This window comes from Gracilinanus agilis, chromosome 2, assembly GCF_016433145.1.
Source record: "Gracilinanus agilis isolate LMUSP501 chromosome 2, AgileGrace, whole genome shotgun sequence".
Taxonomy (NCBI): Eukaryota; Metazoa; Chordata; class Mammalia; order Didelphimorphia; family Didelphidae; genus Gracilinanus; species Gracilinanus agilis.
The window spans coordinates 239,369,621-239,389,278 of NC_058131.1; the positions used below are offsets into that span (position 1 = coordinate 239,369,621).

The 19,658-nt window shown below is 41.0% G+C and overlaps 1 protein-coding gene across 2 annotated transcripts; it reads right to left on the reverse strand.

Moving 5' to 3' along the window:
- Window positions 1-1,320: 1,320 nt before the first annotated feature.
- Window positions 1,321-5,444, reverse strand: SYS1 (SYS1 golgi trafficking protein). 2 transcript variants are annotated; one of them, XM_044661068.1, is made up of 4 exons: window positions 5,334-5,444; window positions 4,585-4,864; window positions 2,733-2,800; window positions 1,321-1,833 (listed from the first exon to the last, which is right to left on the reverse strand). In XM_044661068.1, exons 2-4 carry the CDS (start codon window positions 4,744-4,746, stop codon window positions 1,593-1,595), a joined length of 471 nt encoding a protein of 156 aa, XP_044517003.1. In that variant the 5' UTR covers window positions 4,747-4,864; window positions 5,334-5,444; the 3' UTR covers window positions 1,321-1,592. The 2 variants fall into 2 exon arrangements, with proteins under 2 accessions (XP_044517003.1, XP_044517004.1); XM_044661069.1 differs by lacking the exon at window positions 5,334-5,444 and having other exon boundaries at window positions 4,585-5,300.
- Window positions 5,445-19,658: the final 14,214 nt, after the last annotated feature.

The following is a 19,658-nucleotide window of genomic DNA, read 5'->3' on the forward strand; positions in this document are numbered from 1 at the left end:
CCTGGAGAATTGGGAATGGGATAAGAGAATATGATGGACTTTTATGGTAATAGTAGGAAAGGGGGACAGCTAGGTGGCTCTGTGGACAGAGCCAGGTCTAGAGACAGGAGGTCCTAGATTCAAATTTAGTCTCAGACACTTCCAGGCTGTGACCTGGGCAAGTCACTTGACTCCCACTGTCTAGTCCTAACCACTCCTCTGCCTTGGAAACAATACTCAGTACCAATTCTAAGACAGAAGGGTTTAAAAAAAAATAGCAGGGGAAAGGAATATCCGAATCTTGAAATGTTAAGAGCAGGACAGTAACTTCAAGACATTGAGACCAACCTCATTTTACAGATGAAGGAACCAAGGTTCAGAAAGGGGAAGTTACTGCCTCAAAATCACGCAGTTAGCTGCTGACAAAGCTAGGATTAGAAGCACAGTTTCCTGATGCCTAGTTCAGCACTCTCTACACCAAAGCGCATTGGTTCTCTACACATTTATTAATAACTCTCATAGCACTTTAAGGTTTTACAAAATCCAGTCATCACAACATCTCAGGGAGTCAGGTTGAGCCAGTATTATCCCTGTTTTACAAATAAGGAAACACTGACTTACAAGAGGGCAAGAGAAAGGCCAATGGTCACATGGCTAGTGAGTGTCCAAACCAGGACAGAACCTTTTCCTGACTATGGTTCTCAGTCCGTTTCTACTCTACCATCCTGCTCTGCTAGTATGATAGAAAGGTTGCACCAGAACCCAAGAAGGAAAACAAGAAACCTGTACCTTTGTGACATTTCCCAAGAGCTTATCAGAGTAACACAGAAAATAAGCACAGGCAGAATTGGAAAATAATGTATATATGTACAAAGGAAGTCAAGGAGCTATCAGCCACTCCAACAGGAAATCCCTCCCCAAAAGAGCACCTCATCATTGAAGCCCTACATCTCCCTCCTTCTCCCAGTCACTTACCCCTAGCTGGTAAAGAATAAATCCTGGATGGCTAGAACACTAGGCTTGTCCCACAACTGAGAAACTTTGTAAGAAGGAGGAAATAACTGCCAGTTTATGATCCCTAGGGCCACCTCTCAGAGGAACCAGGGGTCAAGGATAGGATAGACAAAGGGGAGAGAAGGAAAATATGTGTTTCAGGATAGTAGGCTTTGGGTATCACTAGCATTCAGTGCCTCCATCAACCTTGATTACCCCATTTATGACCTCCCCATCCACAGAAACAGGTATTTCCCCAAACTAAACTTCTTTGGTCCAGCAAAATTAGAGAAGTTATAGCTATCCCAAGTAGGCAGGGTGGATAACCAGGCAAGTGATTTGCTCCAATCAGAGTTTCTTGATTTTTTTTTCTTTAAAAAAAAGTGGAAAAAGTGAGATGTCTCCAATTTTTGCTTCCTCCTTTCATTCTGCCCTTGGCCATGGGAAAGATTCTCTTCCTGATGCATTTCTTCCCTGCCTCAGCTTATGCTAGTCATCTGCTCCCAGCTGACTGGTGGAGCCTGCTTCTTTCACACAAATGTCAAAAATTCACATTGGCCAAGCTCCTCAGTTCCAGCAAAAAGACCTGGGGGGTATGTATGGCCCCAGAAGCCAATCTCCTAGACATTAGATTTGGGTGTAGAGTTCAGGGGTATCTCCTTAAGCTCCGTCCTCATACAGAGGTATTCCCCAATCACAGCCATCAAGGCAATACACACAGCATGCACCAGCCACCAGGTCATTGATGAGGGGAAATGAGAACTGTAGATCCAGCATCCCAGGAGGTGGAAGAAATGGACTGTGACGGTGAAGTCCAAACACTGTTTCCCTCGACGGATGAAGTATAACAAACCAAGGGCACTGTAATGGAGGACAAAATGAGGAGAGATCATTGGGTTGGCCTTACTTTGAGCATAGCATATGGTAATTTGAAGGGAATTCATCTGAAAGATCACTCATTCATTTGCCTGAATGAAGTACAACAGGTGTAAGGACAGGAAATAGGCAAGCAATTCAAAAAACTTAAAATTTTGTGACTATAAAATCAAGGATGCCACCCAGAGAAAAAGGTTAGGTCACACATTCATGGAAAATTGAAGAAGCTATAAGGACACCAGAACAGAGAATGTCAGAGGAAGAAGTAACTTTGGATACTAAGTAACCTAACTTTGTCATTTTAGGTATGAAGTCCCAGAGAACCAGAGAGAAGTGACTTGCCCAGAGTCATAGCAGGAAGTTATAACAGAGTAAATACCTAAAAACCTATGTGTCTTGGGTCTTAGCTCAATGGTTTTATATCTGGCAAAAATATATAGATGTAAACACTGCAGTTATATCAGTTGCTTTTCTATGGATACTAGAAATGGAGTAGGTGCCTAAATAAGCCCACTTTCTTTCACCACTTCCTTGAAAGAAGTTGTTCCTTCATTTTTCAGTTGTACCTGACTCGTTGTGAACCCACTTAGGGTTTTCTTGGCAAAGATATTGAAGTGATTTGCCATTTCCTTCTCCAGCTCATTTTATACATGAGGAAACTGAGGCAAATAGGGTTAAGTCACTTGTCCAGGGTCATACAGCTAGATTTTTAACTCAGCTCTTCCTGACCACAGTCCCAGAACTCTATCCACTATACCATCTAGCTGCTCCAGAAAGGAGTACTCATATCAAGTCAGAATATGAGGGGTTATAGCCTCATATTTGGCCAAAAGTAAACTTTGTCTTGGGAACTCCAGGTAGACTGTGAGGCTAGGGATACTCACCAGGTAAGAGCATTGAGAATGAAGGCCATCATGGAAAGACGGCCAGGAGGAGTAGAGAAGCCCAGGATCTGAGAAAGAACAGAGAAGGAAGAAATCACAAATGACTGGAGTGATACTGATTGTGAAGATGATTTTTCTGTAAAGGTCTGGCTCAGAGGCCCTAGCAAGATGATGATAATTATGCTAATAAGAACTCAGATTTATATAGTATTTTTAATTTATTTATACATATACCCACACCCACACAACTTTATTTGAGGAACAAATGAAGTGTTACTACATGTATACTCATCTTTCAAGTGAGGAAACTGAGGCTCAAAAAGATTATTAAGTCACAGCTACCAAAGAAAAAATCAGAATGCATTGCCAAGTTAAAAGCTGGGTGGGTAGATGTTGCTGGGATACATGTACTTTTTCATTCAAATATAGGTAAGAAATTAAATCCTGAGGCTACTAAGTCCTAGTTAGGTACATGAGCCAATCTATAACCTAATGGTAGATCCTGGCCCAGGCTTTACCACCAAGAAAGGTCTTTCTCCCTCTGACCTATGTCACTAGAGTCTCAGCAGGACGTAGAAGAGATAAGTAGTGAGGGATTCTGCCAACCTCGTCACACTCAAGCACTCTATTCACTCAATGAAGTGCTCACTCTCTCCACACATGCTCTATCTTCCTATCTCTGAAAATGTGCCCCTCAAACTCTACCTGAATCTTTTGAAAGCTCAGATCAAATGTCACCTTTCTGGATCTTCCTTTCTTTGAAGACAGCATGCACTGTACTTTTCTTATATGTTCATTACACTCTTCCCTTTATATATATTAATTAAGCTTATCGGTTTGTCTTAGCTTATCCCACCCCAATGGAAAGCTCTTTTAAGGCAGAGACTGGGCCTTAATTTATCTGAGTGAATCACAATTCCCATTTCTATTACAGTGACTGACCAATAGTTTACAAAGTGGTTTCCTTTCAGCACTCTCTCCAGAGAGTTAAGTAAGTATAATTATCTTCCTTATATAGGGAAGAAACTACCTTTGAAAGTTGGTTTCAAAATTTTTCATCTTTTCAAAATTATACATCTAGTAAAGTGGCAGAGAGCTAAGGCTTCAACTTAGGTATCTTGACCTCCAGTCCAGTATTCTTGCCATTACCACCACACTGTCTTGGCCTGAGCCCTTAATTCTCCTGCCTCAATCTTTGCTTTGCCTAGAATAGCTTCTGTCTTCCATTCTTCCCTCCTTCCACCTGTCAAATTCCTAACCATCCTTTAAAATCCAAGTCAAAGGCTATTTCCAGGAAGTCTACCCTGATTCCCCCAATTAAATAACACTCTTCCCCTTTAGAAAACAAAACACTACTTTGTTTCACTCTTGCTAATTATTTATCATGTAACAAGTTACATAATGATTAGCATCTATGTGTCAAATTGCTCTACAATATTATATTATAAATTCCACAAGGGCAAGGAACTTGTCTTATCTCCACTTTGTAGCTTTATATAAGCACAAATCTCTGCACAGTAAGTACTTAATGGTTAACAAGTCAGTGGGTGACTAGTGACCCAGGAGGCACACTGGGTGAGCTGTCTGAATGAGGAAACTGAATGAGTGACTGAATGACTGCCCATAATTAGGGTGACTAAGTGGATTACTAGCTGTAACTGACTGGCTGACCAGGTGGCTCTACTGGCTGGGTGGGTGAGTGGGTGACTGAATAACTAGGCAAAAGCATAGCCACTGAATGAATGAAAGTGATTGTTAGTGAAGGAGTGACTGAATGAACATGTTGGGGAAATGCTGAATGGAAACCCTCCCTCACCTCAGAGTTGAACATCTGGTCCCCAAGGGCCCTTACCTCCGGGCTGAATATCTGGTCCAGAGAGGGGCTGCTCTGCACCAGGCTGTCCACCAAGGCCAACCACAGACCAAGGGAGCCATAGTAGATATTCTGCATGAGGACGATCTGGGAGATGATCAGGATGGGATCCCACACATAGCTACGGAACTGGCCAGCCATGGCCTGGGCTCAGGACCTCTGGCCTCCAATTTCAGCACCGCCGTTGCCTCCTTCCCCGAGCGGTCTCCACGTGTGTCCAAGCCATGGGAAGGGGAAATGGGGAGGTCTGGGGCGGGGCCTGCGGGATCGGGGTCCAAGGTGCAGTCAGCAGGCAGGGAAAACTTCGATAACCGAGGCAACCCAGATCCCGGACCCATCCTCCACCCTCCTCTCAACACTTGGCCAGCCCGGGGAGGGGGAGAACGCATTTTTGGTGGGGAAGGGTGGAGAGCAGGGGAGTTGGGGTGAATGCGGCCGCAACAAGCCGACTGCAGGGCTAAGGCGATACTCAGTCTCTATGGCAACCCCCCCCCCTCCCTCGTTCCATCTTCCAACAGCCTGAATACCGGGGAGCAGGTGGAGGGTGTGGACAATCCCGTTTCCATGGTAACCACACCCTCCCTCCATGGGGGCGGAGAGGGAGAAAAGGAGTAGAACGGACGAGCCCATTCCCGGCGGGGGGAGGGGGACCCTGAGAGGTCAGACTGTCCCATTATATAAAGTCAGACAGGGCCTTGAACCTCCGCACCAGTCTGAGGTTCACTCACCCGGCTACGGACTGTGAGGCCGGTAACTCGGTCCGGTCTCACCAAGTAGCCTTTCGAGCGGCATGGACAGCTGGAACCATGGTGGTGATGGTGGCGCCTAGAGCGCCGCGACTCCTCCGGGTCACAGTCCCAGTAGGGGAAGGGATCTAGAGCTTCCGGGGACACAGTAGGGAGCGGGGAGGAGGAGGAAAAAAAAAAAAAAGCTGAGACATTCAACATTGCGCAGGCGCATTGGGAATGACGGGGGAAATGGGGCGGGGCGGAAGAGCGACGCGAGAACGGCTGAGGAAGGAGTTATTGCACATGCGCATTAAGTAAATGGAAGAAAAAAACGGAAATGGGGCTTTTGCTCAGTGGATCGCGCGTGCCCTCTGGCGGGCATTTGAATGCGTTGGAAAATGAAGAAGAGCTGTAAGTGGGAAGGAGGGAGGAGTAGTGAGTAAAATGGAAAAGTCAAACTGGGAAATTCTGGGGCTAGAGTGTTCTTGGTGTGGATCTGCTTTCTTTTTAGCCTGTCTTTGGACACAGAGCTGACTATATTGCTTGTGTATCTAGAACAATTAAAATTTTTAAATTTTAAACCCTTCAAAAGGCTTTAAAAGACTGTCTGCCCTTTGATCCAGCCATACCACTGCTAGGTTTGTACTCCAAAGAGGCAATAAGGAAAAAGACTTGTATACTTTTTGTGGTGGTGAAAAATTGGAAAAGGAGGGGATGTCTCTGGATTGGGGAATGGCTGAACAAATTGTGGTATATGATGGTGATAGAATACTATTGTGCTGAAAGGTATGATGAACTGGAAGAATTCTATATGAACTGGGAGAACCTCAGTGAACTGATGCAGAACAAAAGGAGCAGAGCCAAAGGAGCAGAACCAAGAGAACATTGTACACAGAATCTGAAACACTGTGGCACAATCAAATGTAATAGACTTTGCTACTAATAGCAATGCAAAATGATCCAAGACAATCCAGAGGGACTTGTGAGAAAGAACTCTATCCACATCCAGAGAAAGAACTGTGGGAGCAGAAACACAGAAGAACCACATGCTTCTATGGGGACATAATTAGGGTTTTGATGTTAAAATATTTGCAAATATGAATAACATAGAAATGGGTTCTGAACAATGATACTGTATAACCCAGTAGAACTGCTTGTCAGCTCAGGGAGCGGGGAGGAAAGAGGAATGGGAAAAATCATGAATCATGTAACCATGGAAAAATATTCAAAATAAATATTCCCAGATGTTTCACACACATACACACAAACTTTAAGCACCTGTTGTATACAAGGTGGCCTTTGATGAGTTCAGACAGGGCAATAACACTGACCTTGTCCTCCATTCACAATAAAGTAGTAATACTAATTCCCTTTTATTTAGGATTTATAAAGGACAGTCTTCAAATTATAATTTTTTAAAAACCTTTACCTTCCATTTTAGAATCAATGCTATCTAAGCAGAAGAGTGGTAAGGGCTAGGCAATAGGGGTTAAGTGACTTGTCCAGGGTCACATAGCTAGGAAGTGTCTGAGGCCACATTTGAACCCAGGACCTCCTGTCTCTAAATCCACTGAGCTATCCAGCTGCCCCCCAAAATACAATATTTTTAAGAAATACAATAAGCACCAACTTTGTACATTGAAAAGCCTTTGGCTGTGAAGATTACCAACAATGAACAAAGTAAATTCCTAGAGTCAGAAGCTCTGAGATTTGCAGTGGTTCCTCTGGTGAGAGTGCTTTACCAAGTCTCAGCCCCTTTCAAGAATTACTTTGCAAGGGGGCAGCTGGGTAGTTCAATGGATTGAGAGCTAGGCCTAGAGACAGGAGGTCCTAGGTTCAAATCTAGCCTCAGATACTTCCCAGCTGTGTGACCCTGGGCAAATCACTTAACCCCAACTGCCTAGTTCTTACCACTCTTCTGCCTTGGAGCCAATATACAATAATGACTCCAAAACAGAAGGTAAGGGTTTTAAAAAAAATTTTTTTTAAAAGAATTACTTTGCAAGCCACCTGGTCTTAGAAACTACTCTCCCAGAACCTATTGCCTTATAGCCTTACAAGAAGTTGTACCTACTCTGCCCTGGATCATTAAACCATTTGAGAAAGTATCTAGGCATAGTCCATGCTAGGGCATCACCAGACTAAGGCCTCAAACATAACATCAAAAACAGGACATATTTGTATGTGTAGCTTCTTATAGATGTTCATCATCTCCCTTTATCTTGAGGTAAAGCAAAGGAACTGCCACTGTATGAATTCAATGTTGTTCCTAAGGACCATGTAATTCCTGACCCAGAAGTCTGATCCAGCTTTGGGGGGTAGGCAATCCAGTTTATCATGATCTGTCATAGCATAATAGAGATGGGATCCATAATCAACAGGTAGTTCCTGTGTTCTATGAAGAGAAGAAAAAAAAATTTATTAGGCACCTACTATGTATCAGGCATTGTGCTAAATACACTTATTTTTTTAAACCCATAATTTCTGTCTTAGTGACAACTCTAAGACAGAAGGGCAAGGGTTAGGCAAATAGGGTTAAGTGATTTGTCTGGGGTTACACGGCTAGGAAGTATCTGAGGCTAGATTTGAACCCAGGTCCTCCTGACTACAGGCCTGGTGCTCCATCCACTGTGCCATTTAGCTATCCCTATTATGCTAAACTCTTTACAAAGATTATCTTATTTGAGAATATATACATATATAATATGCATATGTCTATGTACTTTACATATGTATGTGTGTGAGAGAGAGAGGGAGGGAAGGGGGAAGGAGAGAGAGAGAGAGAGAGAGAGAATGAGATTTTACAAAGATCAAGTAAGATAGATATTATTATCCTCATTTTACATTTGAGGAAACTCAGGTGGACAATGGTTAAGTGATTTGCCCAGGGTGACATAGCTAATAAGTATTAGAGGTTAAATTTGCACTCAGGTTTTCTTGACTTCAGACCCAGTGTTTCTGTCACTTCACCCATAATAATTTCCTAATTTATTAGACTAATAAATCAAATAAGTAAATTAGACTAATGAATTCCCACCTCCACCACTATTACCCCTTATCTCTGATATTCAGAATTGGTGAAAAATACTTTCCCCCTGCTACCACTTCTCAACTCATACTCTTCTACCTAAATCCTATTCTTCCACGGTTTTTATCTTCCTTCAAACCTCCCCTTTCACTGTTCCTTCTGGAAACCACACCTCATTCTTAGCAAGTTCCCTCTCATCATAGACACTCTCATCTACTCACATCTTAGGTCTCATATTCTTTCTATTTGTTTTCACTCCAAGAAATCTGGCTCAGGCTCCCTTCTGAGTGAACTGTTACCTTTTCTAATTTAGTTGGTTGCTCATTTCCCTCATGCTCCCAATACAGTAAACTGGGAGGAAAATAGGCACCTCTTTTTCATCACTGCCATTTCTTTGGATCCTTCTTTTGCTTCTTTCACTTAGCAACCTCACCTCCTTTGAGGTTCATTCCATTGGCTTCTGTCACTCAAAAATCCTCACTGCTGTCATTACTGACATCCAAGACATTCTCTATATTTTCTGAAGGTGATACGGTGGATAGAGAGATAGATCTAGAATCAGGAAGACTTAGTTCAAATTTCAAGTCAAATACTTAACTGTGCGACTCTGGGAAAATCACTTAACCTTTCCTAATCTCATTTTCCTCATCTTTAAAATGAGGATAATAATAACACTTGAGGAAAAAAATGAGATAGTATTTATAAAGTACTTTGAAAACCTTAAAGCTATATATATTCTACATATGCCATATGTAGTATATATAAGATATGTATTATATACATATTCACTATTATTATTACCCATGATTAGTTCACAATGTTCCTGTCAGTCCCTACCCATACCTCACACTTGGGTCATCTGATCTCCTAGTTCATCACCTTTCATAACCTAAATTTTCATCCTATCTCAACCAGGCACGGGGGGATGACATCTCAGAATTCACTTTCCCTAATAATTGCCTCCTCAAAAATAATGACAATAAGGGGGCAGCTGGGTGGCTCAGTGGATTGAGAGCCAGGCCTAAAGCATGGAGATCTTGGTTTCAAATCTGGCCTCAGACACTTCCTACCTGTATGACTCAGGGCAAGTCACTTAACCCCCATTTCCTAGTCCTTACCACTCTTTTGCCTTGGAACCAATACTAGACAGAAGGTAAGTGTTTAAAAAAAATAATGACAATAGTAAAAGAAATATGGACTAGTTTTGTGATCTCATTGGTATGGGAAATTCCCTCTACCAATATAAATCAGAAACTAATCTGCCCAGGGTCACATACCCACAGTATATCAAAGGCGAGACTTAAACCCAGGTCTACCTGAATGGCTACCAGGTTAGATCTCTATCCATTACAGAACACTGCCAACATAATGGTAATAATGGCAGCTTGCAATTATAGTGTACTTTAATATTTCAAAGTGCTTTAGATGATCTCATTTGATCCTAATTTATAAAATTCCCAGCTGATCTCTACTTTCCATCCTTCCATTTCTCCCTTTGCTTCCTATTTCCTAAGCCTGCGCTTCTTGTAACATCTAGTACATCAATCTTCCTGTGACCTCATTTTCATCCCATCATAATCTGGATCACATGATGACCAGTTCAACTAAAAACTAGCCTCTTCTTTGGAATCTCTTATCCCTTTGTCCTACTACCAGATAAATTCTAACCCCTAGTTAACCTTACCATCCTCTCTCTCAGCTGGCTCCTATTCCGGTGCTACTGAATGCCATTGAAAGAAGTCACAAAACCCTGCAGACTGGGTCTGTTGCATATTTATGTTATCTAATCTCAGCTAGGTCTTCACTGTTGATTAAAAGCCTTTTTGCACACCCCTACTGAGTCCTCATTGCCCCTCAAAAATATCTGTGTTCTTCTCAAACTGACTTTGTCATACCATTCCCGGGGAGAGCTCCAAATCTTTCCCCTCCCTTCTTAAGACAATTATGCCAACCCTTACCCACATTGCAGCAGAAGATCTCATCTTTTATTTCACTAAAATAATCAACATTATATACTCTAAGGCCCCTTTTCTCCTCTGTTTCACATTTCTTTATTCCTGTTTTCTTTACCTTAGCTCTAGTCTTTGAGAAGGAGATGGTTCTCCTTGCCAAGCTCAATCAGTTAGCCAAAAGACATTTGTTAAAAAATTTAAAAATGACAATACACAAGCATTAAGAGGTTACCATGAGATAGATGCTGTGCTAAACACTGAGGATACAAAAAGGCAAAAGACAGTCCTTGCTCTCAAGGAGCTCCCCAAACTAATAGGGGAAAGAGAACACAGAGTATGAATGAGCTGTATATAGCATGTAAAACGAGCTATATACTGGATAAATTGGAACTAATCAGAGGGAAGGCACTAGAATTAAGAGATATTAGGAAAGGCTTCTTATCGAAAAGGTGGGGTTTTAGCTGGGTCTTGAAAGAAGCCACAGAAGCAAGCCAGGAGACAGAGATGAAAAGAGAGAACATTCTTTGCATGGGGGACAGACAGCAAATGCATATGGGGGACAGACAGCAAATGGCATATGTTGTTGGGGAAAAGCAAAGAGACCCGTGTCACTGAATCAGTACACATTCAGAGGAAGAACTACAGGAGTGGAAACACAGAAGAAAAACAACTGCTTGGACACATGGGTTGATATGGACATGATTAGGATGTAGACTCTTAATGACCACCCTAGAATTATCAGTAATATGGAAATAGGCCTTGATCTATGATACAGGAAGAAACCAGTGGAAATGCACTTCGGCTATGGGGTTGGGCGGGAGCAAGAACATGAATCATGTAACCATGGGGAAAAAAAAAAGAATACATGGACCAGGGAGGGGCGTCTGGTAGAAGAAGACTGGTAGGGGGCAGCTGGGTGGCTCAGTGGACTGAAAGCCAGGCTCAGAGATGGAGGTGGTTCAAATGAGATGGATTCAAATCTGGCCTCAGACACTTCCCAGCTGTGTGACCCTGGGCAAGTCACTTGACCCCCATTGCCTAGCCCTTACCACTCTTCTGCCTTGGAACATTGGTTCAATACACAGTATTGATTCTGAGTCAGAAGGTAAGGGTTTAAAAAAAGAGAAGACTGATAAAGGGGAAGGAAATAGGTCATAAAGATAATAAATTTTTGGACTCCAAACAAAGGATCTTTTTTTTTTTTTTAATCCTAGAGGTAGGTAATAGGGAGCCACTAGAGCTAAGTGTACTGCCTGTGTGTAGGATTTGGCATGCTAAGACTTGAATATCAGGGAGTACAGACTATAGAGGAGAGCCTTGTGGCAGGCAGTCAGCAGCAAGCTATTGCAATAGTTCAGTTGTAAAGCAATGATGAATGCTTACACCAGAGTGATGACAATATCAGAGGATAGAAAGGGCTTTATTGGGAAAATGCTGCAAAGATGAAATCTACAAGCTATGGCAAATATTGGATAGGGGAGATGAGAGAGAATTAAGGATAGGTGGCAACATCGAGGTTGGGAACCTGCAGAACCAAAAAGATGGTGGTTCCTTAGACAGTAATGGAGGAAACTTGGAAGGGGAAAATATAATGTATTGCATTTTGTATGTCCTGAATTTAAAATGTCCACCAGACTTCTAGTTTGAGATGTCTTGAAAGGCAGTTGGAGATACAAATCTGGAGGTCATCAAAGAGGTTAAGGCTGGATAAGTAAATTCCAGGATGATTCCAGAATGATCATGACAATCTTGGGAGCAGTGAAATGAAGGAAATCAGCCCAACCACCCTCCCTTTCAGCTCCTAATTCTATTCCAACCTCCTCAGACAGCTTTCCCTTTCAATCTAGCCTCCTCTTAACCATCTTCAAACAGTCCTTATCTACTAAATTCTCCCCCACAGTCTACAAATGAGCTCATATCTCTACAATCCTTAAAATACTTAACCCTGCCCTTCCCTCAAGCTACTTATTGTCACATATCTGATTTTCAATCCTACCACTCAACTAAAATTGCATTCTTCAATGGACCAACAACCTCTTAAATGTTAAATGGAATAACTTTCTCAGGTGTCATTCTTGCTTGATTTCTTGATAAATTTAAGACTGTTTATCAATCCATCCTCATTTGTCTTGATTTTTTTACATTGTTTATTCTGAATTTAACAAATACAAAAAGAATGAATATTTCATAAAGTAGAAAACAAAAAGAGAATTGTATATGAAATCATGAATCTCTAGTCTATACTGTTTGCTTTTTTAAAAGTATAATAATAAATCCAATTCCTAACTTTCAACTGTCCAGCTTGTCTGTGCTTCCTTTTAAATTTCCTTGTGGGGGGCAACTGGGTAGCTCAGTGGATTGAGAGCCAGGCCTAGAAAAGGGGGGTTCTAGGTTCAAATGTGGCCTCAGACACTTCCCAGCTGTGTGACCCTGGGCAAGTCACTTAACCCCCATTGCCTAGCCCTTATCACTCTTCTGCCTTGGAACCAATACAGAAGGTAAGTTTATAAAAAATAATAATAATAAAATAAAATAAATAAATTTCCTTCTGTAGTGCTCATTTCACTTTTTTAAACGTTTCAATGTCATCCGTCTTTTTTTGACAGCATGCTCAGTATCCCCTTTCCCTCAATACCCCATCAGTTTTTTTAATTAAAAAATAACTTGAAACAGAAATTATCTCATCATTTCACATGGACTATCATTGATATGCTGATGATTTTCAAATCTACCTCTTCAGCTTTAACCTCTCCATTGACCTCTAAGAGGGAACTTTCAAATGCCTTTTGGACATTTCAAACTGGATGTCTATCTGTTTTGCATGATAACACATAGATGACCCAGATTGAATCCCCTGCCAGCACTGGGGAGAGGAAGGGAAGGAAGGGAGGGAGATAAATTTGATCATATAACTTAGGAAAAGTTGTGTGGAGATGTGTTATTACATATAACTGGTAAAAAAAATCAAAATATCAAACCGGATATCTAATACACCTCTTTTAAAAAAAAACCATTACCTTCTGTATTAGAATCAATACTAAGTATTGGTTCCAAGGCAGAAGGGTGATAAGGGCTAAGCAACTGACTTGCTCAGGGTCACATAGCTAGGAAGTATCTGAGGCCACATTTGAACCCAGAACACTTCTCCCCTCCCCTATGCCTGGCTCTAAAACAGAACTCCCCACCCACTCTAAGACACCCCCCCCTTCCCAAATTTCACTATTCCCCACAATAATCTTGTCCAAAGCTATATCCTTCTGTACCTCCATTGTCCCTTTGTCAGGAGGTGAGTAAAGTACTTCATCATAGATCCTCTGGAGACATGCTTGTTGCTTTAATCAGAGTTCTGAAGATTTTCAAAGTTGTTTTTCTTTATAACTTTATTGTCAATGTGTAAGTTGGTCTCTTGACTATACTCACTGCACTCCACATCAGTTCCAACTTCTCAGGATTCCCTTAAATTGTCTCTTTCTTCATAACATAATATATTATGTACTATATATTATTATATAAAATAATAATATTCCACTACATTCCTATACCACTAATTCTTCATTTATTCCTGAATTCATGACTACCCCTCTTAGTTTACAGTTCTTTTCTTTTTGTTTTAATTCTTCTCTCCCCACCCCACCCCAAGTTTGTTTTGCTTAAGACTTTCCCTCTTTAGTATTAGCCTCCTTCTTATTTACTCCCTCTCCCTTCTATTCCTATTGAGTTTTTGATAGATTTCTATATCAAACTGTGTGTATTCAACCTTCCCTAGTCTAATTCAAATAACAGCAAAGTTCATCTGATACCTATCTCTTTGCTTCCTTCATTTTTTTGTGTTATCTTCTTTGCATTCACCCCAATTATGAGAAATATTCAATTCTACCTTTCTCTTTCTCTTTTCTACACTAGAATATATTCTTTCTTTTACCTCCTATTTTTCCCTCTCTTCTTAATACTCTCAGAAAATTAACTCCCTCTGATGCCCTTTGGAGATAATAAGGTTCTGAAGGACACATTTCTTTTTCCCCATTTATAATATAAACCCTTCATCCTCATACAACCCTCTCCAATTATCCAAATAAATTAACCTTTCTAGGTTTCTCCAGAGTTTCTCATTTGCATTTCTAAGTTATTACTGGGTTCTAGTCTTTTCATAACAAATGCTTCCATTTCCGCAGCTCTAGGATTATATTCTGCTTTGCAGCTTTGGTTGTAACCTATCTTTGGCTACATCATTAGTTGCTGGGTGGACATCTCTTCTTTGATATCCTGTGAGTATCTCAAGATCAGTATGTATTTAAAATTCCCTCTTAATAATAATAATAATAAGCTCCCAGGTCTTATCTAATTTTGATTGTAGTTCCTTGGCTCTTGAACCATTTCTGGTTGCTTGTAGTGTTTTTTCTTTGATCTAGAAGTTGACTATGATATTCCCAAGAACTTGATGGGTTCCTTTTAGGAGGTGATGGCAAATTCTTTCCAATTTCACTTTGCTCTTTGGTGAGTATAGATCTAGGCAGTTTCATTCATGATTTCTTTTTTTAATTTAATTTTTTTAAACCCATAACTTCTGTGTATTGGTTCATAGGTGGAAGAGTGGTAAGGGTGGGCAATGGGGGTCAAGTGACTTGCCCAGGGTCACACAGCTGGGAAGTGTCTGAGGCTGGATTTGAACCTAGGACTTCCAGTCTCTAGGCCTGACTCTCAATCCACTGAGCTACCCCATCATTCATGATTTCTTAACTATAATGTCTAACCTTTTTTTTTCCTCTCATAATTTTCCAGGAGTCTGATGATTATTAAATTATTTCTTCTTGATCTTTATTTGAGGTCAAGTATTTTGGATAGCAGATATCTTATATTTTCTTCTTTTTTTTTCAATTTCTTGATTTTTTTACCCCTAATAGTTCTTACTTTTTCATAGAAGCATCACTTTCTCCTTGGCCTATTTTAATTTTTTAGTATTTTAGTACTTTGATAAGATTTACCCATTTCAGTGCTATATATTTTCCTTCTAATTCTTTCTTTCTGGGCTTTTTTTTTTTTAATATCTTGCTTTGCATCTTTGACATTCATGTAGTCCTTGTGGAAAACCCATTTTTTTCCTTTTCTGATTGAATGTCTTGCAAAGTTACTCCCTTCTTTGAGGTTGGTCTTTTGGATCTCATTTGTTCTATTATAATTTTTTATAGTGATCTGTATTTTCTTGTATTTACTTATCTCCACAACCTTAATTCCTGAATTGGGGCTTTGTGCCAGAGCCTTCCTGGCCCTAACTCCTGTTGTGTTTTTGGTGGGGTGATAGGCTCTTCTCAGTCTTGACTTGTCACTTGGATTCCTATGCTAATCTTTATCTCTTCAAACTAGCACATTCTAGCCCCTTGGATAGTGGAGGTTCAAGCATTGTATGGACAGGGCCTATTATATCATCTTAGGACTCCGTACTATGGGCCTTGCAGTCTCTTGGCTTGGAGTATCCCAGAATGATCACAAGCCATTCCTGGTAGCTTCCAAGACTGATACCATGGTTTTCAGTCATCTTGAGGCTTTTTGAGGAGAGCCCTACATTCTTGTTGCCTCCAGCCTTTAGAAGTCCTACATTTGCTCTCTCCAACCTTGGGGACTATAAGTGTTTTTGACTGGTCTTCCATCTTGCTGGGAGGCTACCACCTTATATTTCAGTGACACCGGCTTTCCTAGTGGACTTACTTTCCTACTGCCTTTGGGTTTCTTGTTGACTTTTTGAACAGTTCTAGGGCAATAGAAAGTACCATTGTTTCTCACTTGATCTCTTAATCATTATTCAGTCTGACATGATTTTGAGAGTTTTCCTGAAGTTGCTATAGGAGAGCTTCTGTTCAGGCAGCCACATTGGCCAGAAGTATCTGCTGATAACATATACTTCTTTGGTTTTCATGACTCTATTCTAAAAATCTTACCTTTTTGATTTGTCCTCAGTTTCCTTTGCTGGATTATCTTCTCTAGTCTTTTAGAATGTATGTCCCAAGAACTCTGCCCTGGGTTGCCTTTGCTTGTCTCTTTATGGTCTGTCATTTTCTTCCATTAATTCAACACTAGTCTCCAAACAGATAACTCCCAGATTTCTATGTCCATCCTTGATCTCAATTCAGGTCTTGAGGGCTACATCATCAGTTGCCGGGTGGACATCTCCTTCTTTGATATCCTGTGAGTATCTCAAGCTCAGTATGTAAAAAAGAACCTACTAACTTTTTTACTAAAACAGCTCTTAAAAGACTTTCTTGTTTCTTTTGAGAGCATCCCCATCTTCTAAGACTCTCAGGTTCACAACCTCAAAGTCATCTTGAATCTTTTTTTTTTTTAAACCCTTACCCAAACAGTAAGAGCTACACAATTGGGGTCAAGTGACTTGTCTAGGGTCACATAACCAGGAAGTATCTAAGGCCAGATTTTAACTTATGAAGATGAGCCTTCCTTACTTCAGGCCTGGCACTGTATCCACTGTATCACCTACCTGCCTACCTATATACTATCATAATAACTTCCTAATTGTCCTTTTTGCTTGGCTATTTCTCCCCTCACCACTACATTCTCTTCTCCACACATTTGCTAAATTAATCTTGTCAAATGTCCAGGCTGACCACATTGCTCCCTTCTTCATCAGATGTCCCCTATTGCTACTGAGATAAGCTATACACTCCTCATGGCATGAAGTTCCCTCCACAATCTGGATCTAGTCTTCTTTCTTTGAACCCAGGATCTCCGTCTCCCAGCCTAGCTCTTTATCCACTTCCCCCTACCTGCCCCCAGCCTACTTTTATATTTCTTTGAATATGGCATGCTTCATGTTATTTTCCAACATGTGCTCTATGTTTTAGCTAAACTAGCATACAAGATATCCCCCAAATTCATCATTCCATTTGCCTTCACAAAGGCTGTTCCACATGGCTGAAGTTTATTCCTCCTCAGCAACACTTCTTAGAATCCTTAGCTTCCTCCTAGGACCCTGATGGTGAACTTATGACACACATGTCAGCACTGATGCACTTAACCATTTTCGATGACACGCAGCCACATGTGGTTGCCATACAGAGAAGTATGGGGCCATATGCCGAGGATGAAATATTTGTGTAGTGTAGTGTAGACACTCTGTGCCGGAGGTCTGTAGGCAAAAACAACAAAGAAGTCACTAAGCAGGTAAGTTAAATAATTAGTTTTCGGTTTATTAAATACAGTTAGATATGACAATTATACATTTTTGTCATTTAAACTATAAATATCATGAAATTATGGTTTTTTTCTCGAAGTGACACACCAGCTGAGTTATGCTCAGTTTTCTGGCAAATTTTGACACATCAAGTTCAAAAGGTTGCCTATCACAGTTCTAGGATCAACTCAGGTGCCATAAGAAATCTTTCCCATTCTCATTCCCCTTCCTCTCTCTAGTTGTTAATAGTCTCCTCCTCCACATATTATCTTGCTTTTACTTCCTGGTTTTTACATTAAGTGACTTTCCCAGGGTCACCCAGCTAGTAACTGTCTGAGACCAGATTAGAGTTCAGGAAGATGAGTCTTCCTGACTCTAGGTCTGGCATTCCATCCACTATAATACCTAGCTGCCATCACAATTATGAACATCAAAATACTATGTGTGATGTGTAAGGATTTACATAGGAAGAAATTTGAGGCTCAGGGATGGAATGAACTTTTTCAGAGCCCCAGAAACACTGGAATCTCCAAATTAGAAGGGACCTCAAAAAGTTGCTCAATTCAAATTGTACCAGAACAAGAATTCTCTGTCTACTGTACCTAACAAAGGGTTAGTCAGAATTTACTTGAAGCCTAAGAGACAGTTCATTTGGCTCAGGGCTAAGTCTGATTGTTAGGAAGTTTTTCCTAAATCTGCCTTTTGGCAGCATCTGCCCAAAGGGAAAGCATCTTGCCAAAGGGAAGTAATGTCTTACCCAAGGTGACACAATGTTCACCAAGGTTATACTTCAAGTTGGTGACAAAGCCTGGCTCCTGGTACAAAGCATTTTCCCATTTGACTCAATTGTCTTCCTTGAAGAGACAGCACAAACCTAACCAAAAGAACACACCCAAGTAAGACATATCTGACACATGACTAGCATAAAAAGATTGAAACCTATCACTAAAATAAAAATTGTGTCAGAGAAGAAGTAGGATGGCTAGGTGGCAAAATGGAAAGCATACCAAACACTGAGTCAGAATGACCTGAGTTCAAATCTGACCTCAGACACTAGACGTGTGTCCCTGGTCAGATCACTTACCCCCATTTACCTTAGTTTCCTCAACTGTAAATGAGCTGGAAAAAGGAAATGGCAAATGATTCCAGTATCTTTGCTAAGAAAATGAGATCACAGAAGAATTGAACACAACTGAGCAAACAAAAAGAGAAAAACATTCATTCAAGAGACAGGTAACTGGGGTTTAGCTGGGTGGCTCAGTGGATAGAGAGCCAGGCCTAGAGATGGGAGATCCTAGGTTCAAATCTAGCCTCAGACACTTCCTAGCTATGTGACCCTGGGCAAGTCACTTGACCCCCATTGCCTAGCCCTTACCACTCTTCTGCCTTGGAACCAATACACAGTATTGATTCCAAGATGGAAGGTGAGAGAGAGAGATGAATAACTGGGGGCACAGTGGATAGAGCACCAGACCTGGAATTCTGGTGGACCTGGGTTCAAATACTGGCTTCAAACACTTCCCAGCCATGTGACCTTGGGCAAGTCACTTAATCCCAATTACCTAGCCTTTACCCTTTGGAACCATACTTAGTTTTGCTTCTAAGATAAAAAGTGAGTTGAAAAAGAGAGAAAGTCAGAGAGAGAGAGACAGAGACAGAGACAGAGACAGAGACAGAGACAGAGACAGAGACAGAGACAGAGACAGAGACAGAGACAGAGACAGAGAAATGGGTAACTGGAAAAGAAAAGGGAAAAAAAGAGTAGCTTTCCAAGGAGCCAGAGTTAGAGATAACTTAAGGATAGCCCCAAACCTTCATTGATATGCAAAGTTAAAAAATCTAGAGGAAGGCCCACAGTAGCCTGAGTACATTGCCAAGAGTGGTAGTAGATGAGTTGGCAGGAATGGGATGTAATCTTACCATCCCCTCAGAGGGAGAAGCCATGTGGGCAAGATAACAGTTTTATCCAAATATCTAAGTGTGTTGGGGGTGAGAGCAGTTAGTCTAAAGAGAGATAAGATTCCCTTTCCCTCAGAAGCATGAAATGAGATAAGTTGTACAAAATACTTTTTAAACTTAGAAGTTTCCTTCTAGCATGGATCTGAACAGAGCTCATAGCATGTAATAGAAGATAGCTCTGGAATTGATATTTAAAGGTGAAGGAA

Bases quoted from the DNA above. Each gene is read 5' to 3' on its own strand.
- SYS1 (XM_044661068.1), bottom strand. From the start codon at position 4,746: ATGGCTGGCCAGTTCCGTAGCTATGTGTGGGATCCCATCCTGATCATC. The intron at 2,801-4,584 runs GTAAGGGCCCTT...GTTCTTTCTCAG, and splicing joins ACCAGATATTCAGCCCGGAG to ATCCTGGGCTTCTCTACTCC. The intron at 1,834-2,732 runs GTGAGTATCCCT...CCTCCATTACAG, and splicing joins ATTCTCAATGCTCTTACCTG to TGCCCTTGGTTTGTTATACT.